The 18,509-nt window shown below is 41.8% G+C and overlaps 4 protein-coding genes across 5 annotated transcripts; 2 read left to right on the top strand and 2 right to left on the bottom strand.

Moving 5' to 3' along the window:
- Nucleotides 1-1,690: 1,690 nt before the first annotated feature.
- LOC129594541 (uncharacterized) lies at nucleotides 1,691-3,265 on the bottom strand. The gene is made up of 3 exons (XM_055491267.1): nucleotides 2,927-3,265; nucleotides 2,617-2,860; nucleotides 1,691-2,411 (listed from the first exon to the last, which is right to left on the bottom strand). The coding sequence occupies exons 1-3, from the start codon at nucleotides 3,130-3,132 to the stop codon at nucleotides 2,274-2,276; spliced, it is 588 nt and encodes a 195-aa protein (XP_055347242.1). The 5' UTR covers nucleotides 3,133-3,265; the 3' UTR covers nucleotides 1,691-2,273.
- Nucleotides 3,266-4,472: 1,207 nt separating this feature from the next.
- LOC129592040 (ATP synthase subunit alpha, mitochondrial-like) lies at nucleotides 4,473-7,592 on the bottom strand. Its single transcript, XM_055487985.1, has 9 exons — nucleotides 7,414-7,592; nucleotides 7,174-7,252; nucleotides 6,935-7,107; nucleotides 6,697-6,870; nucleotides 6,453-6,619; nucleotides 5,841-6,141; nucleotides 5,377-5,709; nucleotides 5,148-5,292; nucleotides 4,473-4,888 (listed from the first exon to the last, which is right to left on the bottom strand). Exons 1-9 carry the CDS (start codon nucleotides 7,477-7,479, stop codon nucleotides 4,656-4,658), a joined length of 1,671 nt encoding a protein of 556 aa, XP_055343960.1. The 5' UTR covers nucleotides 7,480-7,592; the 3' UTR covers nucleotides 4,473-4,655.
- A 177-nt stretch (nucleotides 7,593-7,769) lies between these two features.
- LOC129594493 (AFG1-like ATPase) lies at nucleotides 7,770-11,090 on the top strand. Of its 2 annotated transcripts, none has more exons than XM_055491197.1 (9): nucleotides 7,770-8,263; nucleotides 8,699-8,995; nucleotides 9,066-9,167; nucleotides 9,235-9,365; nucleotides 9,556-9,655; nucleotides 9,772-9,916; nucleotides 9,991-10,162; nucleotides 10,230-10,484; nucleotides 10,715-11,090. In XM_055491197.1, the coding sequence occupies exons 1-9, from the start codon at nucleotides 8,158-8,160 to the stop codon at nucleotides 10,832-10,834; spliced, it is 1,428 nt and encodes a 475-aa protein (XP_055347172.1). In that variant the 5' UTR covers nucleotides 7,770-8,157; the 3' UTR covers nucleotides 10,835-11,090. The 2 variants fall into 2 exon arrangements, with proteins under 2 accessions (XP_055347172.1, XP_055347178.1); XM_055491203.1 differs by having other exon boundaries at nucleotides 8,702-8,995; nucleotides 10,715-11,089.
- A 4,116-nt stretch (nucleotides 11,091-15,206) lies between these two features.
- On the top strand, nucleotides 15,207-17,169 carry LOC129594584 (ubiquitin carboxyl-terminal hydrolase 14-like). Its single transcript, XM_055491324.1, has one exon. It carries the CDS (start codon nucleotides 15,377-15,379, stop codon nucleotides 16,937-16,939), a length of 1,563 nt encoding a protein of 520 aa, XP_055347299.1. The 5' UTR covers nucleotides 15,207-15,376; the 3' UTR covers nucleotides 16,940-17,169.
- The last annotated feature ends 1,340 nt before the right edge of the window (nucleotides 17,170-18,509 follow it).

Below are 18,509 nucleotides of genomic sequence, written 5' to 3'. Positions count from 1 at the left end.
TGTTCTGCTTTTGACAATACAACAGGAAAATTGAATGGTTATATAAACAAAAGAAGCCAATTTAAAACATAAATACGGGAAAACAGCAGATCGCCAATATTTTTGCGCCCGGAAATTCGGGGCTCAAAGCGAAATTCAATGCGCCCGGTTTGTCGGGGCGCACAGCCATTTCGTTTAATTATACTACAAATTATAAATGAAGAAACCATCGCTATCGCTGTTTGGAAAATCCTCAGAAGTCTAAGAAATTTAAAAAAACTAAGAATCCTTAAAATCGTGAACTACAGATTGCAGTCACTATAATACAACTTTGGCCGCGCTTCATAATGCCCATTAATTTATCTTTAATTTATTAATATGATTACTGTATTTATTTTTTAAAGAATTTTTCTGAAATATTCTGAAATTTTACAATAGTAATAAGCTTCAAAATTTTTTTCTTAATCTCAAGCTTTTTCAAAACCACTTAATGGTAGTCGCTCTAGCGCGCGATAAGTTGCATTTTAGGTATGGAAATATAATGATGAAATTTGGAGTGCAGAAATACGTCGTTCATTTTGTGGAAATACTTCCTGTATTGGAAGAAGTAGAAATTCTTTCTAGTAATACCTTTCTAGAAAACAGAACATGAATACGAAATGAAGAATACGTAATGTGTTGCGAAACTACTGTTAGTGTGTTGTTGAAATAATCAGAATTAATTATTAAATTTTATTACGACGTTTCTCAAACGTTAAAATGCTAAAATATAGAGGCATTAGCCCTGCTGCGCGGGGCCAGCTTTGGAAATATGCTTGAAATGCTTAAAAGTATTTTAAATTGTAGAAATTTCAAATTTTGGAGGTATTTCAATAAATATTTCTGAATAGCTTTGCGAATACAATATTCCGAAATGTCCAAAACTATTTGAAAATTCTAAATTAATATGGATGTGACGCCTTTGCCATTTATGAAGTCCCGCACTTATGAGCATCAATACTTTATAGTTGGTGTATTGTTGTTGTTGTTGTTGTTGCATAAACATACAGCGTAGTCCTTTCAGGGACCATTGCTCCAACAAATATAAAATTAGAAGAATTGCCAAGGAACAGAGTAAGCATAGATAGTAAAAACTAGTCGCTTATCATTGGATCACCGAAATCTGTTTGAGAACTCCAAAACTTTAGAAAGCAGCGGCAACAGCCACTTTATGTTAAGGAAACCCAGTCCTGTAAAGCCAGCATGTTCTAGGAAACTTCGCAAAACAGTAAAGGAGGGATGCTTACAAATAGAACAATGATAGAAAAAGTGGTATGTTGTTTCCGGTGCAAAACCACAAGAGCACAAAGATGGATTCCCATATATCTGAGAAGGTCGGGACGCGTTAAGTCTAGAATGATCCATTCGAAGTTGGGTCAGAAGTGCCTGCATTTTTCGTGTGACCGGTACTGGCTTTCTCTATATCGAGTAAGACACATTCGGTTGGACATTGTATAGAGCTCTCCCTTTTTGAGATGCTGACCAATTTTTCTGCCATTCGGCAGAAATGGAAGTGCTTAATAGTTGTCTAAACGACGCTTTTGACAACGGCAGTTGCAAACCTTCGTTTTCCGGTAAATGAGCTCCTTGTTTTGCCGCCAAATCTGCCATTTCATTCCCATAAATACCAATATGAGCTGGGATCCACTGAAGGGTTACTTCAACACCGCGCGAAAGTAACCACAGCAGACAGTCTTGTACTTCTTTGATGTCTTTGTTAGGCGAACCATAAATAGTGGCACTAATACCATCCAATACGGCTTTCGAGTCAGAATATAGAAAAGCACGACGCACTTCCGACTGCCCCATGTACAGCAAAGCTTGATGGACTGCATACAGTTCCGCTTGCGCAACAGTTGCATGAGCCGGTTGTCGGTATTCTTTCCGGTACACTGCTTGGCTAGTAAAAACAACAACTGCAGCTCCAATTATCGCCATGTTTTGATCCATCGGTATAAATTAACATATGTCCTGTAGAGAGGAGACGCTTGGCAGTTGTATTGTGATTCACGGCTGATGCCTGCAGTGCTGAAATAATGACCCTGGAGCGCAAAGACGCGTAGACGTAGGGAAGAACTTGCTGAACACGAAAAACAACATTGGTAGGAAACTTCAGTCCCATCGCATCCAGTCGCTGCACAATGTACGACGATGGAGATTTGTGCGAATGTTGCTGTTCAGGGTATTGTACCAAAGCATGTGCTATGTTCATATCTTTTAGTGTTTGTAAGCGATAGAGGGATATCGCAGCCACTTCAAATATGATGTTCACAGCTGCGGGTGCAGTCGCGAGCGCGTTGAAAACTATACGCTCCATCAGCAATCAAATGTTCCGTATTGACGACATTCGCCAACTTTGGGATTCCGCAGTGAAGAGCCAATCGCATAAACAACTAGACAAAAAATTCATCTGCGAAGCCACCCTAATTTCGCACACACGTTTACGTTTCCATGGATATCCAAACAATAATAACGCGGTACAATAGAATAGGGTTACAAAATAGTAGTTATCCGATTCTTGCAGTCAGTGGTAAATTTATCCCCATGATGTTTTCCCTAAATGTTAATAAAAAAAAGTATACGTTTGTTTTTATGTACCTCCGCGTCACGGTCCGCGCCAACTGCAAACGGGCACAAAAATGCGTCGACGAAGACCACGCGGAAATGGTCGTTTCCTGTGCGCCAGCGCAATCCACCTGGCAGCATGATGCTTTTAATGACTTCCTCCTTCACTCGCCAGCGCTTGAGAAACTCTCCGAGGCTGACGATGTCGTGGTAATCCCAGCGTTCCAGCACGATAGCAGAGTGCAGTTCCTTGCCAATTGTCGGGATATCCCCGTGGCTGCAAACAAACTTTGTGCCTATAAATTAACAATTTTAAGATAACTTGAGCGAACAGATATCCTACCACGCGACTGCCAGTGCCTCCATAATGCGCAAAAAATGGATATCCAAAGCAGGAGCGACCTCCAGGTTTTGCAAGGTGATTGGGATATCCCGATATAACTCCGCGCTGCGATCCACTATGACGGCCAGATTGTTCAGGTTCCCCTGATTGGGACCGCGCATAATGTCGGTAACAACACCGTTCTGCCAATCCAATTCGCCGGCCATTTTGAAGTGAAAAAAAGTCTGAAATACGACAATAACGATATTTTTTCAGACGAAAAGGAAGAAAATATTCTGATAAAAGTACTGTATGAATAAATTGAAAGTTCGAGAAAGTGAAATGAAACAAAGAAAGTTCAAAATTTCTACCAGTCAGTGCTCGATCACGGTGCGCAATGCCGGTTACGTATTACGCGCCGCGCGTATGGGCTGTACGCGAACTTCGTGCGGGGCCCTTTGTTTGAACATTGTACCAATACGTTTTCAATCGCTGCATGGCTCCCGTGGTCGGTGAAAGTATAATACTCATTTACTAATGGTAAACTATTGAATAAACGCTGGCAAGAGTATATTTCGACTCTGATCTTCTTTGAATATTTTTTGGATATTGTTTTTTTTTGGTTATTGTTTTTAAAACAACCGAAAAGATTCAGTTTATAGTCCAAACAGACGTTTTTCTTTATGGGGAATCCATCATGACATTTTTTCTCATCTGGCACGAGATATACGGGCTGTTGACACAGTCGAGCGTTGCTGTTGTTTTTCCGTTGCATGAGTTTTCCACAACAACAGTGGCCAAGAATAGTCCGAATAACCTCTGGACTTAGTAAACCGAAAGATTTTCGGCATGATTGTTTGCCGGTAGAAGGGGATTTACACGTTTTAGAAACACGACTATCCGAGGTATTCAAACGTTTTTTAGCACGGCCGGAATTTGGTTTTAGCGGGGCCATTTTACTGGTATCAAATTTACAGCCATGCCAGTATATGTAATAATTACTGATTATTAGAGCACGTAAATGCGACTTGTGGTCACGTAGTGGTAGGACTGCATCAAATAAAATTACTTTGCGACATGTACGTGCACCTGGAAAATGGCAAGTGATTCTATGAATTTATCTATCTGATCACCACACAGGAGAATTGTTACATAATTCGTTCCATCACGATATCAAGCTCCTGTGAATTTGTAATTAAAGATCTAATGACACCGGCCAATAAAGTCTATTGTTGGAACAGTCAGAGGAAGACAGAATCAGCAGTGCTCCCATGAGCCTTCTGCCTGCCGCTTATATTGTGGCCATGGTCAGCCGGTAACGTTAGTGGGTTCACTTCATCACATCCAACCCTGTCTTGCTTTTTAGCTTATAACTTTGTATTTCTGAAAGCAATCATCCACTATATCACACTGTCCGAAAGCCCGTAAAATTCTCTACAAACCTATGTAAAGATTGGTTTAGTACTAAACTGGAAAGTCATCTCATAGTGGTCCCCTTAAGCAGCGGCCTGTCGAAACTTTACGGGAATTCACCGAATAGTTGCGATGGATTTTTAAAAATAATGAATTAACACAGCCAATTAGTTTATTTCCAATAAAGAAACGCGTGACAAAACAATCTAAAACACACGCGACGCACGAACGGCACAATTAAGAACAGTGTTCCACTCTGCAGTACATACACCCATCAGTTAAATTAACTGTTCAAACGAAACTAAGCATAAAATGTCCTTGAAATCCTTTGCTCAAATCAAGGCGTGAAATTAGCCATAAAATTAGTCACAACCTGCTTAAGCTTGGCATCCGTTGCCTCCGTAAGTTTGCCTTCATCGCGAATATTCTTAAGTAGATCCTGCTGATCTTGTCTAATATGCTGTAAAAATGCTGCTTCAAATTTGGTGATTTTCGATGGCTCCAGTTTGTCCAGGAAACCACGGACACCGGCGTAGATAACCGCGACCTGCTCTTCAATGGCCATCGGAACTACAAAACAACATGCATGGGATTACAAAAACAGTTTTTACACTACTGATGATTTTACATAATCACACCACGGACTATTTTATTTTTTCTACATTGTTACTGCTTTTTATCATGCCTTGTTTTATTTATCTAAACTTATATAATGATTTATTTCTCAAACCGAAGGAGTTGCAAAAGTTGTAGCCTGTCATAAAATTCGTCAAGACTTGGTACCTCATAACCCTTTCTTATTTCTTTAAAGTTTTAATGGAATGCTTACCATATTGTCCTTGCTTGAGTAGCTCAGTAAGACGCACGCCACGATTAAGGAGGCCCTGAGTAGCAGCATCCAGATCAGAACCGAACTGGGCGAAAGCAGCCACTTCACGATACTGGGCCAATTCCAGCTTCATGGAACCAGCGACCTGCAGAACAATAATCCCACGTAAATCCCTCAATGCAAATTCATAATTTTCTTTTTAGCTCAGATTCAGTGATGCAGTACGTACCTGCTTCATTGATCGAGTCTGCGCAGCTGATCCGACACGGCTGACGGAAAGACCGACGTTGATAGCGGGACGAATACCCTTGTAAAACAATTCCGTTTCCAAGAAAATCTGTCCATCGGTGATGGAAATGACATTGGTGGGGATATAGGCAGACACATCACCGGCCTGGGTTTCAATGACCGGGAGAGCGGTGAGGGAGCCTCCACCATGTGTTGGGTTCATTTTGGCCGCACGTTCCAGAAGACGTGAGTGCAGATAAAACACATCACCCGGGTAAGCCTCGCGACCGGGCGGGCGACGCAGCAGCAAAGACATCTGACGGTACGCCACGGCCTATAATGGACACACGGCCTGAGATTAATCCGACTATCCCAATAAAATCAATCGTCGCTCACTCAGAATTCATAAGTGTAATTTTAACTCTCGCATTCAGCTAGCTCAAAATGAAAAACACATCAACGAACCTGTTTAGACAAATCGTCGTAAATAATCAGGGCATGCTTGCCGTTGTCGCGGAAGAATTCTCCCATGGCACAGCCCGAGTACGGAGCCAAATACTGCAGAGGTGCAGCATCGGACGCGGTGGCACTGACGATGATCGTGTACTTCAGTGCATCAGCATCCTGAAGACGCTTCACCAGCTGTGCCACAGTGGATCGCTTCTGACCGATGGCCACGTAAATGCAGTACAGCTTTTTCTTCTCATCTGCGGATTCGTTGAAACGCTTCTGGTTGATGATGGTATCGATGGCAATGGCCGTTTTGCTACAAACACAAGATATATCAAGATATTGTGATATTCAGATTTTTCAACTGTTTTGTTAACATGTGAACTTATTTGTACGCTGCCGTCCTTATTTAAATAAATTATAAACCTAGTACAGAGTACTACCAACAACAAAATTCGTATCCACTGTATCAAAGTCAGAAAATGCGTACAGGTATATCACAGTTTTAAATCGTAAATAAAGCAAATCTAGAGGAGGAGAACGTTGTGTACCGTACACTGTACATTTTTCAGTGTTAACTTAAGCCTTAAAGCAGCTAAAGAATTTCAAAATAAATCTGCAACTTACCCAGTTTGACGATCACCGATGATCAATTCACGCTGGCCACGTCCAATGGGCACCAGACTGTCCACGGCCTTGATACCAGTCTGCATAGGCTCACGTACAGAGGCGCGAGGGATGATACCCGGAGCCTTGATGCCCACACGAAAGCGTTTGGCCGACTTGATCGCTCCCTGTAAACGATATACGACCACAAATTTCCACGAGCAATCAAGTCAACTTCCAACATGCACCCAGCATTATGATCTACCTTGCCATCAATAGGATTTCCCAGGGCATCCACGACGCGGCCCAACAGTTCTTCTCCGACAGGGACATCCACGATGGCACCAGTTCGCTTGACGATGTCGCCTTCTTTGATCAGCTTGTCGTTACCGAACACGACAACACCAACGTTGTCGGGCTCCAAGTTCAGAGCCATACCCTTCACAATGCACGAATATTTACGGAGGAATCTGTTACTGCCACACCGAAAATTTCCTACTAACCTTTAAACCACTGGAGAATTCAACCATCTCCTCGGCTTGGATATTCTTCAGACCATACACACGGGCGATACCGTCACCAATGGACAGCACTCGGCCCGTCTCCTCTAAATCGATCTTCGGGGCAGCGCCCAGGATGCGCTCCTCCAGGATGGATGCCGTCTCGGCAGAACCGCCTATCACACATACCTCTTGATATTAACACCACCCTTCAAAAGCAAACGATGCAACGATCTGCGAACCTTTGGCAGCATTGACGGGTTGGGAGGTGGAGAGACTGCGCGCATTTAGCACTGACACCGCTGCGCAACGAGGCGCGATCTGAAAAGGGAAGCTTTTCGTGAGCCCGACGTAAAATGCATCGTGCACGTCATATAGATTATACTAGCAAAATCCTGGAGCGATCCAAAGCCAAAGAGAAACCTGCAGTGTTTGCCTGTCGAAATTCTCGCTCTTCCGCTCACTTATGAAACATTGCTTACCTTCGAGGCATGGCTAGACAGTTGCCTCACAAGAGCACCAGTGATGCGGGCAGAGGACACAGCCATCTTTAATTAAATGCAAGAAATCCGGATAACTTTCGCACAAGAAAATGGGAAACAACGTTGGTATCGGCAGGGTCTAAAAGACAGCTCGCCCAAGCATTTCTCTCGGAAGGGGAGCCACATGTCGGTGTATCGTGAAATGCTACAGAGTGTGTGCATTAACCCACCGTGTAGCGACTGCAACAGGGCATGGCGCATGTGCGCTTAGTGCACCCTAGCTTTACGCACTACGACGTGCAGACTGCAGAGTGTGCGCTGTGCAGTGATTTTCGCAAACGAAAAAATTCGAAAAATCATTTAAAAATGCAATCATATTGAATAGCAGTTAGTTAGGCCTGCATTTTTGATTTTGGTTGTCGTATTTCTTGTTTGCGTCAGTCTTTTTCTACCTTACAAATGTTAGGATAGAGTAATTTTTAGGGTAAAGTACACCGGAAGTTGCAATTTAACGGCTAATCGTCTCTCGCCTCGGCCTGTCTCAGAAGAATTCGCTACGTTATGGCCTATGGGACATAGCCTTGGACCAGTTTCTCTTAATTGATGTAATGTTGATGTTTAAACCTATAAATGATAAGCAAACCAATAAAAAAAAAAAAAAGTTTCTCTTAATGGCTTCACCCTTCAGTTAATAACTGAAGCTTATTTAAAACCAGGTTGGATTTTTGAGATTTTTTTATTAAGATGAATTTTGCCATTGTTTTGGAAAGATTCATACGTTGTTCGTTATCACTGCGCGTGCAAGCTTCTCATCCCTGGCGACTGCATACCAGTATCAATACCAGATTCAGTAAGTTATAAAATTAATAGTAATTCATAACTGTAATTAATTTTAAAATACAGTAAATTAATTACACTGCTCTGTACAGTAACTAGGGTAGTGACAATATAAAGTTGCGGTAATTGCGGTAATTTTACTCTGTAGCGCACGAGAAAAGTTGTAAGTTTAACTATAAACAAGTCAAATTTTCTATCCACCAGTAACACGTACACCGCAAAATGCGACTGCAAAATTTGTCTGCCAGCCTACCATGAAATACCCTCGTAAACTAGTAGAAAAAAAGAAAGAAAATTAGAAAAGAAAAAAGTAGTTTACGAGGGTATTTCATGGCAGGCTGGCAGACAAATTTTGCAGTCGCATTTTGCGGTGTACGTGTAACTGGTGGATAGAAAATTTGACTTGTTTATAGTTTATTATTTATAAGCTTACTATGATCCTCGTTAGTAGATCCTTTTGGATGCTACGGTTGCGCACGCAATGTATCGGCAGCGTCGTCATCAGTCTCTAGCGGTAGAAGTGGCTGTGATCCCTTACAACTCTACCAAGAACGTGTGCAGCGGGGTTTACTTAAAGAGGACCAGGACCAGAAAAAAGTTCTCAGGAAATATCAGCATCTCGCATCCGAACTGCAGACCTATCAAGCTGCGGAGCCGTCCAAAGGCGGACTTTTTGCGTCTTTATTCGGCTCTTCCAAACCGGAGATAGATGTTCCCAGAGGAATGTACGTTTATGGAACTGTTGGTAAGGTCTAAGATGCCGTGCACTACAACACTACATTTTTACCAAAATGTTTAGAATCGTATTCCTCTAGGCACGGGAAAAACGATGTTGATGGACATGTTTTATGACTGCGTGGATTATCCCAAAAAGCGCCGTGTCCATTTTAATGCGTTTATGCTTGATGTACACAACAGCAAGTTCACATCAGAATTTTCTGTTTTGGAAATCATCTTTTTGGATTCAATGTTTATTGTATTTAGGAATTCACATATTCAAGCAAAGCCTGCCGAGGACAACCGACATGAGAAAAGGTCTGTCGTATGACCCAATTGCAGCAGTGGCACAGCAGTTATCCGAGCAAGACAAACTTTTGTGCTTTGATGAATTTCAGGTATACACGGCGAGATTTTGGTAATAATCATTATATTTTGTTCTGACTTACATTCTTTAAATTAGCGTGAAGATTCCGTGAATCAAACCCATTCAATTCCAGTTTCTTGTAGTGGCTCATAATTAATTTTCTGGGTGTAAAATTTACTTTTTGCTTTCTTACGTTCTTTTCACGTGAGTAACTGTTTCAGGTGACCGATATTGCGGATGCCATGATCTTGAAACGGCTGTTTACGTTATTGTTTGAAAGCGGAGTAGTGGTTGTGGCCACATCGAATCGACCGCCTGATGGTAAAACAATTCTATCTTACTGAAATAGTACGTCTTTTACACGTTTTTTATTTGAATGAATTGAATGTTGAATTTGTTTTTTTGTCCTACCTGTTACAAAAGTTTTACTTTTTCAGATCTGTACAAGAATGGCTTGCAAAGAGCGGCATTTGTTCCGTTTATTGGAATACTGAAAAATTACTGCAAAGTGTTATCGCTCAATACCGGCATTGACTACCGAACGATTTCCATGGGAGGGAACAGGAAGTCTAATTATTTTTTGTAAGAATATGCCTCCAGTTATGGACGGTTTCGTTTTGGCGTTATTCTGCTGGCTGATGTGTAGTTTTTAATAGAAAATCGGATGCAGACGCAACGAAGAATGTGGATAGAATATTTAAGACCTTGACCGCAACGCAGACCGATACCGTGCGTCCAAAGCGATTAAGAATTAAAGGCCGGGAAGTGGATTTTGCTAAAACTTGTGGAAAAATTCTTGACACGACATTCGATGAAATGTGCGGCAGAGTATGTTTCCTGCTTGCATTTTCCATCGATGTGGATTTCTTTAATTTTTACGGTTTTCTTATTATAGCCATTGGGGACCATCGACTATGTGTATTTATGCCAAATATTCGACACCTTCATTATTCGGGATGTCCCTGTTTTGTCGCTGAAAAAGCGTGATCAACTACGAAGGTTTATCTCCCTAATCGATACTCTCTATGATCAGCGAAGTAAGCTCGTTATCCTTGCGGATGCTCTCCCGAAGGAATTATTTTTAACCACCGAAGAAAGTGGCGAAAGCCATTCATTATTAATGGACGATCTCGGCATCAAACACGGAGACGTAAGTTTTTGGTATTTTCGCTCAATGTAACTTATAAATTGGTTCGGGTTTTTTGTAAATTTAACATTGTCGATCATTCAATTGCTGTCGAGTTTCCAACTTTCCACATCAACTTGACTTTTTTCATGTTAAAAATTGTGGCAGTTGCAGTGAATTTTATTACGTACCGTTTTTTAGCAATAAGGCATGTGTGTTCTCCCTCGTTACCTCATAATCTTTATTGATTTTAGGAGAATTCGAAAGCGAGCGTTTTCACTGGTCAAGAAGAGATTTTTGCTATTGATCGAACGACCTCTAGGCTACATGAAATGGGAACAGAAGAGTACTGGAGAAAAGTATCTGGAAACTAGTTTAGTAATTACCAGATGTTTTGTGATTATCCCTCTTGACGCGCGGGATGTATTTTACAAGATTGCTTATTTCTGTTTTGCTGCCCTAGTCGACTGAAGCCTTTGCAAAGCATACGAGTATGCAGAAGTCTGGATAATTCAGAAGTACAGATAATTTATATTAACATAGTAGTGGAAAAAAGAATGTAATGACGAATATCGCAGGCTGCGCAATACTGGCTATAATAAGAAAACCGTAAAAATACTGGCAATAAAATAAATCGTCAAATCATTGGTACAAAAATTTTAATTTTGAAAGACATCACTTGGCGAATAAATCGGCACATCATACCCAGCATAGAACTTGAAAAACCAACCAAAACTAAGTACATCACTAGCGAAAAATCAAGCTGGAATACCGTACAGAATCCAATCTCTGGCTTTATGAAAAAAATTTCCAATATACCACTCCACCCAGGATAGCAAATTCCAGAACGATAATAATTATAAGAAAAATCTTGTTGGTAACGATCCTATAAAGCCAAAAAATTGTGGATATTAAATGCGTTTCAATTCCACAAAACCTGCATTAACAACAAAGCAGGAACTGCTAGGAAGGCAAAGTTAATTACTGCTGGTATGCCAGAGACGATTACTACAAGTATAGGCCAAACAAACAGGCTTACCTTCGACCCATGGATTGTATTATCTTCCTGCTTCGCCCCAGTTCAACATTGGTTTCTTCCAACTACAACAATCGAGTGTTGGAAACGTCAACGTGTCAAATAAGACAACTCTGCAAATTAAGGCAACGAATTAAGATTCCAATACGCCAACACCTACTCGGTTTCTTGTGTTTTCCAACGACTCTCGCTGTGTGTGTAATTCCCCAATCACATCAGTACCGATCTGCTCCGTTTCCGCTGCGACAGCTAGAGAACGCCCCAGTGAATCCGAGGTCCGTTCGAGAACGGCCCGTCCTTGAAGAAGCTGTGACCTGTAAGCTGCCTGTTGAGGCTGCAAATACACATACATGTTAATGCTTACCAAAGGTTACTTATTAGCTAAAATAGTTGTGTAAATAATTACAAGTACTTCGTACTATTTAAGTGCACAATTATTTTAGGCAATGTGTAACCCTAACCATAAGCAATTATGAAATACTAGTAATAATAAGTAACAAATATAGATATGGGAAAATTATTCATTAACGAATAAACGAGGAAATTCACCGTTCAAAAATAATATAAGCAGGTAATCCTCACAGTTTTTTCACATTCAACAGAAAGTCAACAGAAGCGACTATAAACATCACGAAATCAATTAGCTCTTTAAAGGTAGTGTACAGTATATTTTTGCGAAAAATTTTAAATTCAACATTTGTGGCAAACCAATTGGAAAGCAGAACAGGTTTTTGGCCTGAACCTGTTCAGTGGATCGGCATACGCGATATAAGAGATAACTGCAGTTAACAGTGTGCAAAACCAATTTTTCAACGTCGTAAAACCTCGACATACTGTACATGTATACGAGGGGATGACAACTGCTTACCTAGATAGTCTCTGTACTTGCTGCCGTCAGCCAGCTGGTGTTTTACGTTGTGGTTGAACAGGCCCTTATGTACCGCGCAGTAATTAAAAGTGTATGTTAGCCACAGGTACAGCACAATGAGCACATGTATTATCTGCTGAACGTATGCACACGTACTATTCATCTCATTTTTTCTATACTGTTATGGATTAACGTTCATAAATACTGAAGTATCTATATTTAAATAATACCTTTATTAAATTTCATCACCGGTTGCTAAAAAAATTCCGCTTTGTGCTAATTCTGGCACCGTGGTTTTTTATCACAGCCTCGAGGCGCCCTGGTAAACAGTCATACAATTTTTCGAAATTTATGTTATTAGTAACGCAATTCCATGCCTCTTTAATGTGTGCACGCAGTTCATCCTTGTTTCGAGGGGAATACCGCTTATTGATGTATGTTTTCATGATGTCCCAGATATGCTCTATCGGATTTAGATCAGGAGACTTTGGCGGCCAGGTTGGAACGCGAATGTTTTCCTTTTCCAAAAAAGCTTTGGTTGTCGCAGCTGTATGTGGCGGAGCACCATCTTGCATGAAAATCGTGTCTCGCCCGATTTGATCCAGCACTGGCAGCAGTTCTTTTTGCAGCATCTCCACGTAGGTTTTTGAGTTCATTTTGCCTGGAATCTCGACCAGGCTCATCGGGCCCACACGAGATATGCACCCCCAAACCATGATACCAATCATTCGGTTATTCGCTACTGGAACTTGCAGGTTATCCTGGTATTTCGATTCTCCCTTACGACGCCAAATCTGCAGATGATGTTTGTATGTAATTTGAAAATCTACTGTTAAAAATAACGGTTTCGATAAATTATTAGAATACTATTTTTTTGTACCTGAATTTTATTCCCTACAAGTCGAAATGTTGATTCGTCTGAGAACAGCCAAAAATGAAAGTGTTTGGGATTTTTCCGGACGGCGACACGGTGATGGTGACAAAAGTCGATGCGTTTATCTTTTGCTTTTTGGGAGAGCTCATCCTGGACACAGGCAGTTTTGTGAAATCCTGCCTCACGGATTCGTCGGCCTATTGTTCGCTTCCCTACAAGCACTGGTTCAGCTCCTTGCTGCAAAATCTTCAGGACGTCGGAGTGGGTAATTGTGCGATTTTGGGTTACGAGACTGATGATCTTACGATCCTGAGCTGGTGTGGTTTTTCGCTTCGGAGGCTTTCTAGGTTTGTTCCCAGATTTTCGGCTGCCATCAGGAAGATAATCATGCAGTACGTTGTGTACCCAGTTTACAGAATGGCCGAATTCCAGTCCGATATCGTAATGACGTTTTCCAAACCGTTTAAGCTCGTGCACGCGCTTCACGATGTATGATTCAATCTTTGGACCCATTGTGATAAAACTGCGAAATCTCATAACTATCACAGAAATGCTTGGGTAATGTCAGATACGGGATAAAACTAGGACAACTAAAATTAGAACTTTCTAAATAAATCTGTTGATCACAAAGGTTTCCGTCGATAAACAAAAGATTTGCACACTCGTACCAAAGGAAACTTATTAATTGTCGGCTGCAATAAGTGCAATAAATATCGTAGATTCAACAGGTAATTACTGTGTGTACACGTACCTGTGCAAGCTTAACATGTAATTTTAAATACTGCGCGGTACATAAGGGCCTGTTCAACCACAACGTAAAACACCAGCCGGCTGACGGCAGCAAGTACAGAGATTATCTAGGTAAGCAGTTGTCATCCCCTCGTATTCAAACGGTAATGCTTACGTTAATATCCGATGTAAATGGACTGTTCCCAAAGAGTTGTTGCTGTTGCCGGTTTCCATCTTGATTTTTCAGGCGGTTGTTCTGCGTGCGAATCTGATCAATTTGTGAACGGAATTCGCGTATCTGAGAGCTCATTTGTTGGCGATAAGATAGAGGAGCCTGCAGGTCGGAATCCGCTTCCGTTTGCATTTCACGCAAAAGTCGCTGGCAGTCATCTAGTTCACCATCAATTTCACGAAATAAACGCTTCCTTTCCTCTGCAACAATAATGCGTTCATAGTGAGAAACGGCTGTTAAAACGGACACGTGACTGCCTTTGTCTACCAACGTTCAAATCAAAAATTTCTACTTTAAAGTCGACAGGTTACTTTTAACTGTAAGCTGACAGCAGCGTATTATAAATTGCAAGAGCATGCTGCATGCTGACAGTAAGCACTAAGCTCCCGATGGATAAAAACCTGATATCCCAGACCTTAACGAACTCAGCATTTCCAGCGCTTTTGTAGCTATACGCTTTAGCTAATCTTAAGGCCTACCTCCATTTGGCAAAGCAGGAATTCTGCGGTCCAGCTTTCTCTTAACTCCATCAACTACACCACTGAGTTCCTCACCAAGAGTGACGAAACGATCGTATCCACTCATGGCTCGTTAATTTCTGAGCTACGTACCAATTAACTTGAAACTTTCAAGCGGACAGTCAGACAGTCTCAGACTACTAATTTGTAAACATATTAACAGCCTAACAGTTCAGATAGTGAAACTTTAGGGAGATCACAAAAGACAAAAAATTACTGTACTCGTAATTCGTAGACGGTAAACGTTTTTACTTGGACTTGTAACTTGTTTGATGTTTCACATCACAGCAAATGTTTTTCCTAAAATCCAGATTCCAGATTTGAGATTTTAAAATTTGGACCTAGTGAGTACAGTAGCATGGACTGTGGCGCAGCACCTTGCCCTAAACAATTTCCGTAGTGGCTGTAACAGATGCGGATTTTATAATCCGCATCTCCCTTACTCTGTAACTACTCTACTGGTTGATGTTCATTTCCGATGAACACGTCGTGATTTTGCCCAGTCATTTCGATTTTCTTGTGTTGAAAAAGAAATCGTCGAGAGTTAAGACTACCTGTCTGTTTTCCTCCAAAAGTAGTACGAATATTTGGTTTAGCCGATTTTACCTAAAATTATTTCTGCGAGTGGTGTTGTAACACTTGGCTAAAATTCGCGAAAAATGCCGCTGTACAAAGTCAACGTGAAATGGGGAAAGAACAAGTACGATGACATCCAGACCAACACCGACGAGCCTCCGGAACTGCTGAAAGCCCAGCTGTTCGCTTTATCTGGAGTTCCGCCTGATCGCCAGAAGCTGATGATCAAAGGCAAAACCATTCAGGATGCCGCATGGGGCGACGTGAAGGTGGCGGATGGAGCGACCATTATGATGATGGGCAGTGCGGACGCCTTGCCAGCGGGGCCTCCATCACAGGGTCCCGGGAAAGGCCAAGGGGCAGCAGAATCCTCCGAACACGAAGACCATGACTCCGAAATGCCGTTGGGTTTGGCCAATCTGGGCAATACGTGTTATCTGAACGCCACCCTCCAGTGTTTACGCGCCGTGCCCGAAGTGCGCAAAGCCCTCAAGCAGTATAAAGGCAAATTTGTGGGCTGGGATTCCGAGACGAACAAGGCCCAATCCCTGACATCCGCCCTGAAAATGTTGTACGACGAGATGGACAATTATCCGGAGCAGGTGATCCCGGTGGTGATGGTGGAGAGTCTGCGGCGTGCGTATCCACGCTTTGCCGAGACGGGTGAACGCGGTGCCTACGTGCAGCAGGACGCTAATGAAGCCTGGACGGAACTGATCAGTAATCTGCGCAGCCAGCTGCCCAATGTGATGCCAGTGGAACGCGGAGGAGCGTTCTTGTCCGGTCGGCATTTGACCGCGGAATCCAGTGGGCCATTGTCGTCCATCAACAACGTCATCGAACAGTACATGTACGGTGAATTGGAGGTGACGATGAAGTGTAAGGAATCCGACACGGAACCGGAAGTGCGTTCCAAGGAGAAGTTCCTCCAGCTCAGCTGTTTTATCAGCCAGGATGTTCGTTATTTACAGGCGGGACTGCAGAACCGGATGAAGGAGACGATCGTCAAGCGCGCCGAGACGCTGGGCCGCGATGCGGAATTCGATAAAATTCTCAAGCTCACTCGCCTTCCAGCTCATCTGACGGTGCAGTTGATCCGTTTCTTCTACAAAGAACGTGCCGCTGTGGGAGCGAAAATCCTGAAGGATGTTAAATTCTCCATGAATCTGGATGTATTCGATCTCTGCTCGGAGGAATTGCAGAAGAAGCTCACACCACAGCGTCTGCAGTTTAAAGCTTACGAAGAAGCGGAAATGGAGCGCGTCGTCAAAAAGGCGAAGCAGGGTGAGAAACATGAACCGAATAGCGGCGGTTCGGTGAAGTACGCTCCGTACTGGTTCGAGAATGATGTGGGATCGAATAACAGTGGGTATTATGAACTGGAGGCGGTTCTGACCCATCAGGGACGAACTAGTAACAGTGGTCATTACGTGGCTTGGATTCGGCGCACTCCGGAGGTGTGGATGAAGTTTGACGATGATACGGTGACCGCGGTGAGCACTGAGGAGGTGCTGAAACTGTCGGGTGGCGGTGATTGGCACTGTGCGTACATTTTGCTGTATGGCCCGCGACGTTTGCCATTACTGCCACCGGAAGAGTCGGAAAAGAAAGTATCCCAGATGAATCCAGATATACCAATGGACTGATTCGAAGAACATTGATATTCGTACAACTGGTGGTTATTTATAAAACCGTTCTCGTTAACATTGGTTCGACCAGTTCTGTAGCATTTTTGATTTATGTGAAACGGCGTTTTTTAAAAAGTTTTTTGGCTGATAAATCTGTAGCAAATGTTCGGCAGATATACCGTTATTAGTGGTTTACGCATTATAAAACTGAAGAAGAACAGCTTGGCTGCAAAAATTGGCATAGTTTTTGTAATAAGCATAGCCCATTAAAAAAAACCGTACCAGACAAATCCTTCCAACATATTTACAATTATTACAAGTGGGTAACACATCATTGTTAACACAAACTCATGGTACCTTATTAACACGCGTTCACAGTGAGCATAAGTCATAAGATAACGACATTTTTCATCATGTACTGCAGCTGTTTTGAATTGTTCCAGTAAGTGACTGAAATAAATTTCCCTGGTTGAAGTGCACTGAATGGTCGGTGCGGTGCAAAAACATTCACTAGTACTGGGAATCGCAAAATAAAATAAGTTTTTTTTACTTACTTTTCGTAGTTTGATAGGTGTATAGCCTAATTATATAATATAGTAGTTGTACTGATAGCGCCGTATGATTTGGCCGATTTTGGTTAATCCTTATAATTGTTAATAAGATATTTCCATCGGCAGTAAGCAAATACCACACATTTAATGATTGTTTCCTCGAGGTCACGGAATAATTCATACCACTACTTAAAGTTGCATAAATAAATTGCGTACTTCAACCGTTAATAAGCGCACACAGGTAATCCTGTGGTGAAGCTGTTTCAGTCACGCGAAAATTGATTCCGTCGTGCCGGATGTGGCTAGTCTATTGACGGCTACAACAGGTACAGTTTTGCAACCTGCTGGCTGTAGCTGGCATCTAAATGGTCCCAGTTCGACCGTATTGCTCGGGAAGCCGAAAAAAGGAGCGACATTTTCCACTTTATGCGCAGTTATTCAGTACACATACCTGTACTAACAATAAGTAAGTACTTATTGTTAGGTAAATACGTACCAGTACAGTAGTTCTTACAATCGTTACAATACTGTACATGCCCGAGATGAATGTTCCGTTTCATGATCGCGTACTGTATTTCGTTTCTCGTACACATTGAGAATAAAAGTGCGAAATCATTTTTACTTCCGCTCAGTCATTGCTCTGCCTTAGATAGATATTTCGGTAGTTGCATTATACTATACTGTGTTTTTACAAAAATGAGATTATTTGAAAAAAACGTCATTATTACCGTGATATGAAAGAGATATTCTCCGTGTCCGATTGGTCACTGTCCACCTAGGCGCAGGCTTATTAGAATGCGAACGGGCTATTTAGTGAAACATACTAATCGTTTGATACAATCATACACATATATAAAGACATATTAAATCAATGCCGTAATAAAATGAAAAACATAAATGCTAAAAAAAGGCTAGTTTTGAAATAAAAATTATTTTATTACATCATGACCGTGGAGGCTACACACTACTATACAGTATCTACAGGGTATACTTGTACACGTAAAGCCGTCTGAATTAGTTTATAGCAGATTTCCACC

Source organism: Paramacrobiotus metropolitanus, unplaced genomic scaffold, assembly GCF_019649055.1.
Source record: "Paramacrobiotus metropolitanus isolate TYO unplaced genomic scaffold, Prichtersi_v1.0 Parri_scaffold0000003, whole genome shotgun sequence".
Taxonomy (NCBI): Eukaryota; Metazoa; Tardigrada; class Eutardigrada; order Parachela; family Macrobiotidae; genus Paramacrobiotus; species Paramacrobiotus metropolitanus.
The sequence above is the reverse complement of the archived record's forward strand: the minus strand, read 5'-3'. Positions and strand labels throughout refer to the sequence as shown.

Excerpts from the sequence above, each read along its gene's own strand:
- LOC129594541 (XM_055491267.1), bottom strand. The coding sequence starts at position 3,132 with ATGGCCGGCGAATTGGATTGGCAGAACGGTGTTGTTACCGACATTATG. Across the intron at positions 2,861-2,926 it reads GAGGCACTGGCAGTCGCGTG|CCACGGGGATATCCCGACAA; the intron begins GTAGGATATCTG and ends GTTTGTTTGCAG. Across the intron at positions 2,412-2,616 it reads GCGCGGACCGTGACGCGGAG|TTGTTTATGCGATTGGCTCT; the intron begins GTACATAAAAAC and ends TTTTTTGTCTAG.
- LOC129592040 (XM_055487985.1), bottom strand. The coding sequence starts at position 7,479 with ATGGCTGTGTCCTCTGCCCGCATCACTGGTGCTCTTGTGAGGCAACTG. Across the intron at positions 7,108-7,173 it reads ACCCGTCAATGCTGCCAAAG|GCGGTTCTGCCGAGACGGCA; the intron begins GTTCGCAGATCG and ends TATGTGTGATAG. Across the intron at positions 6,620-6,696 it reads GAAATCCTATTGATGGCAAG|GGAGCGATCAAGTCGGCCAA; the intron begins GTAGATCATAAT and ends TATCGTTTACAG.
- LOC129594493 (XM_055491197.1), top strand. The coding sequence starts at position 8,158 with ATGAATTTTGCCATTGTTTTGGAAAGATTCATACGTTGTTCGTTATCA. Across the intron at positions 9,168-9,234 it reads TATGCTTGATGTACACAACA|GAATTCACATATTCAAGCAA; the intron begins GCAAGTTCACAT and ends TATTGTATTTAG. Across the intron at positions 9,656-9,771 it reads ATCGAATCGACCGCCTGATG|ATCTGTACAAGAATGGCTTG; the intron begins GTAAAACAATTC and ends TTACTTTTTCAG.
- LOC129594584 (XM_055491324.1), top strand. The coding sequence starts at position 15,377 with ATGCCGCTGTACAAAGTCAACGTGAAATGGGGAAAGAACAAGTACGAT.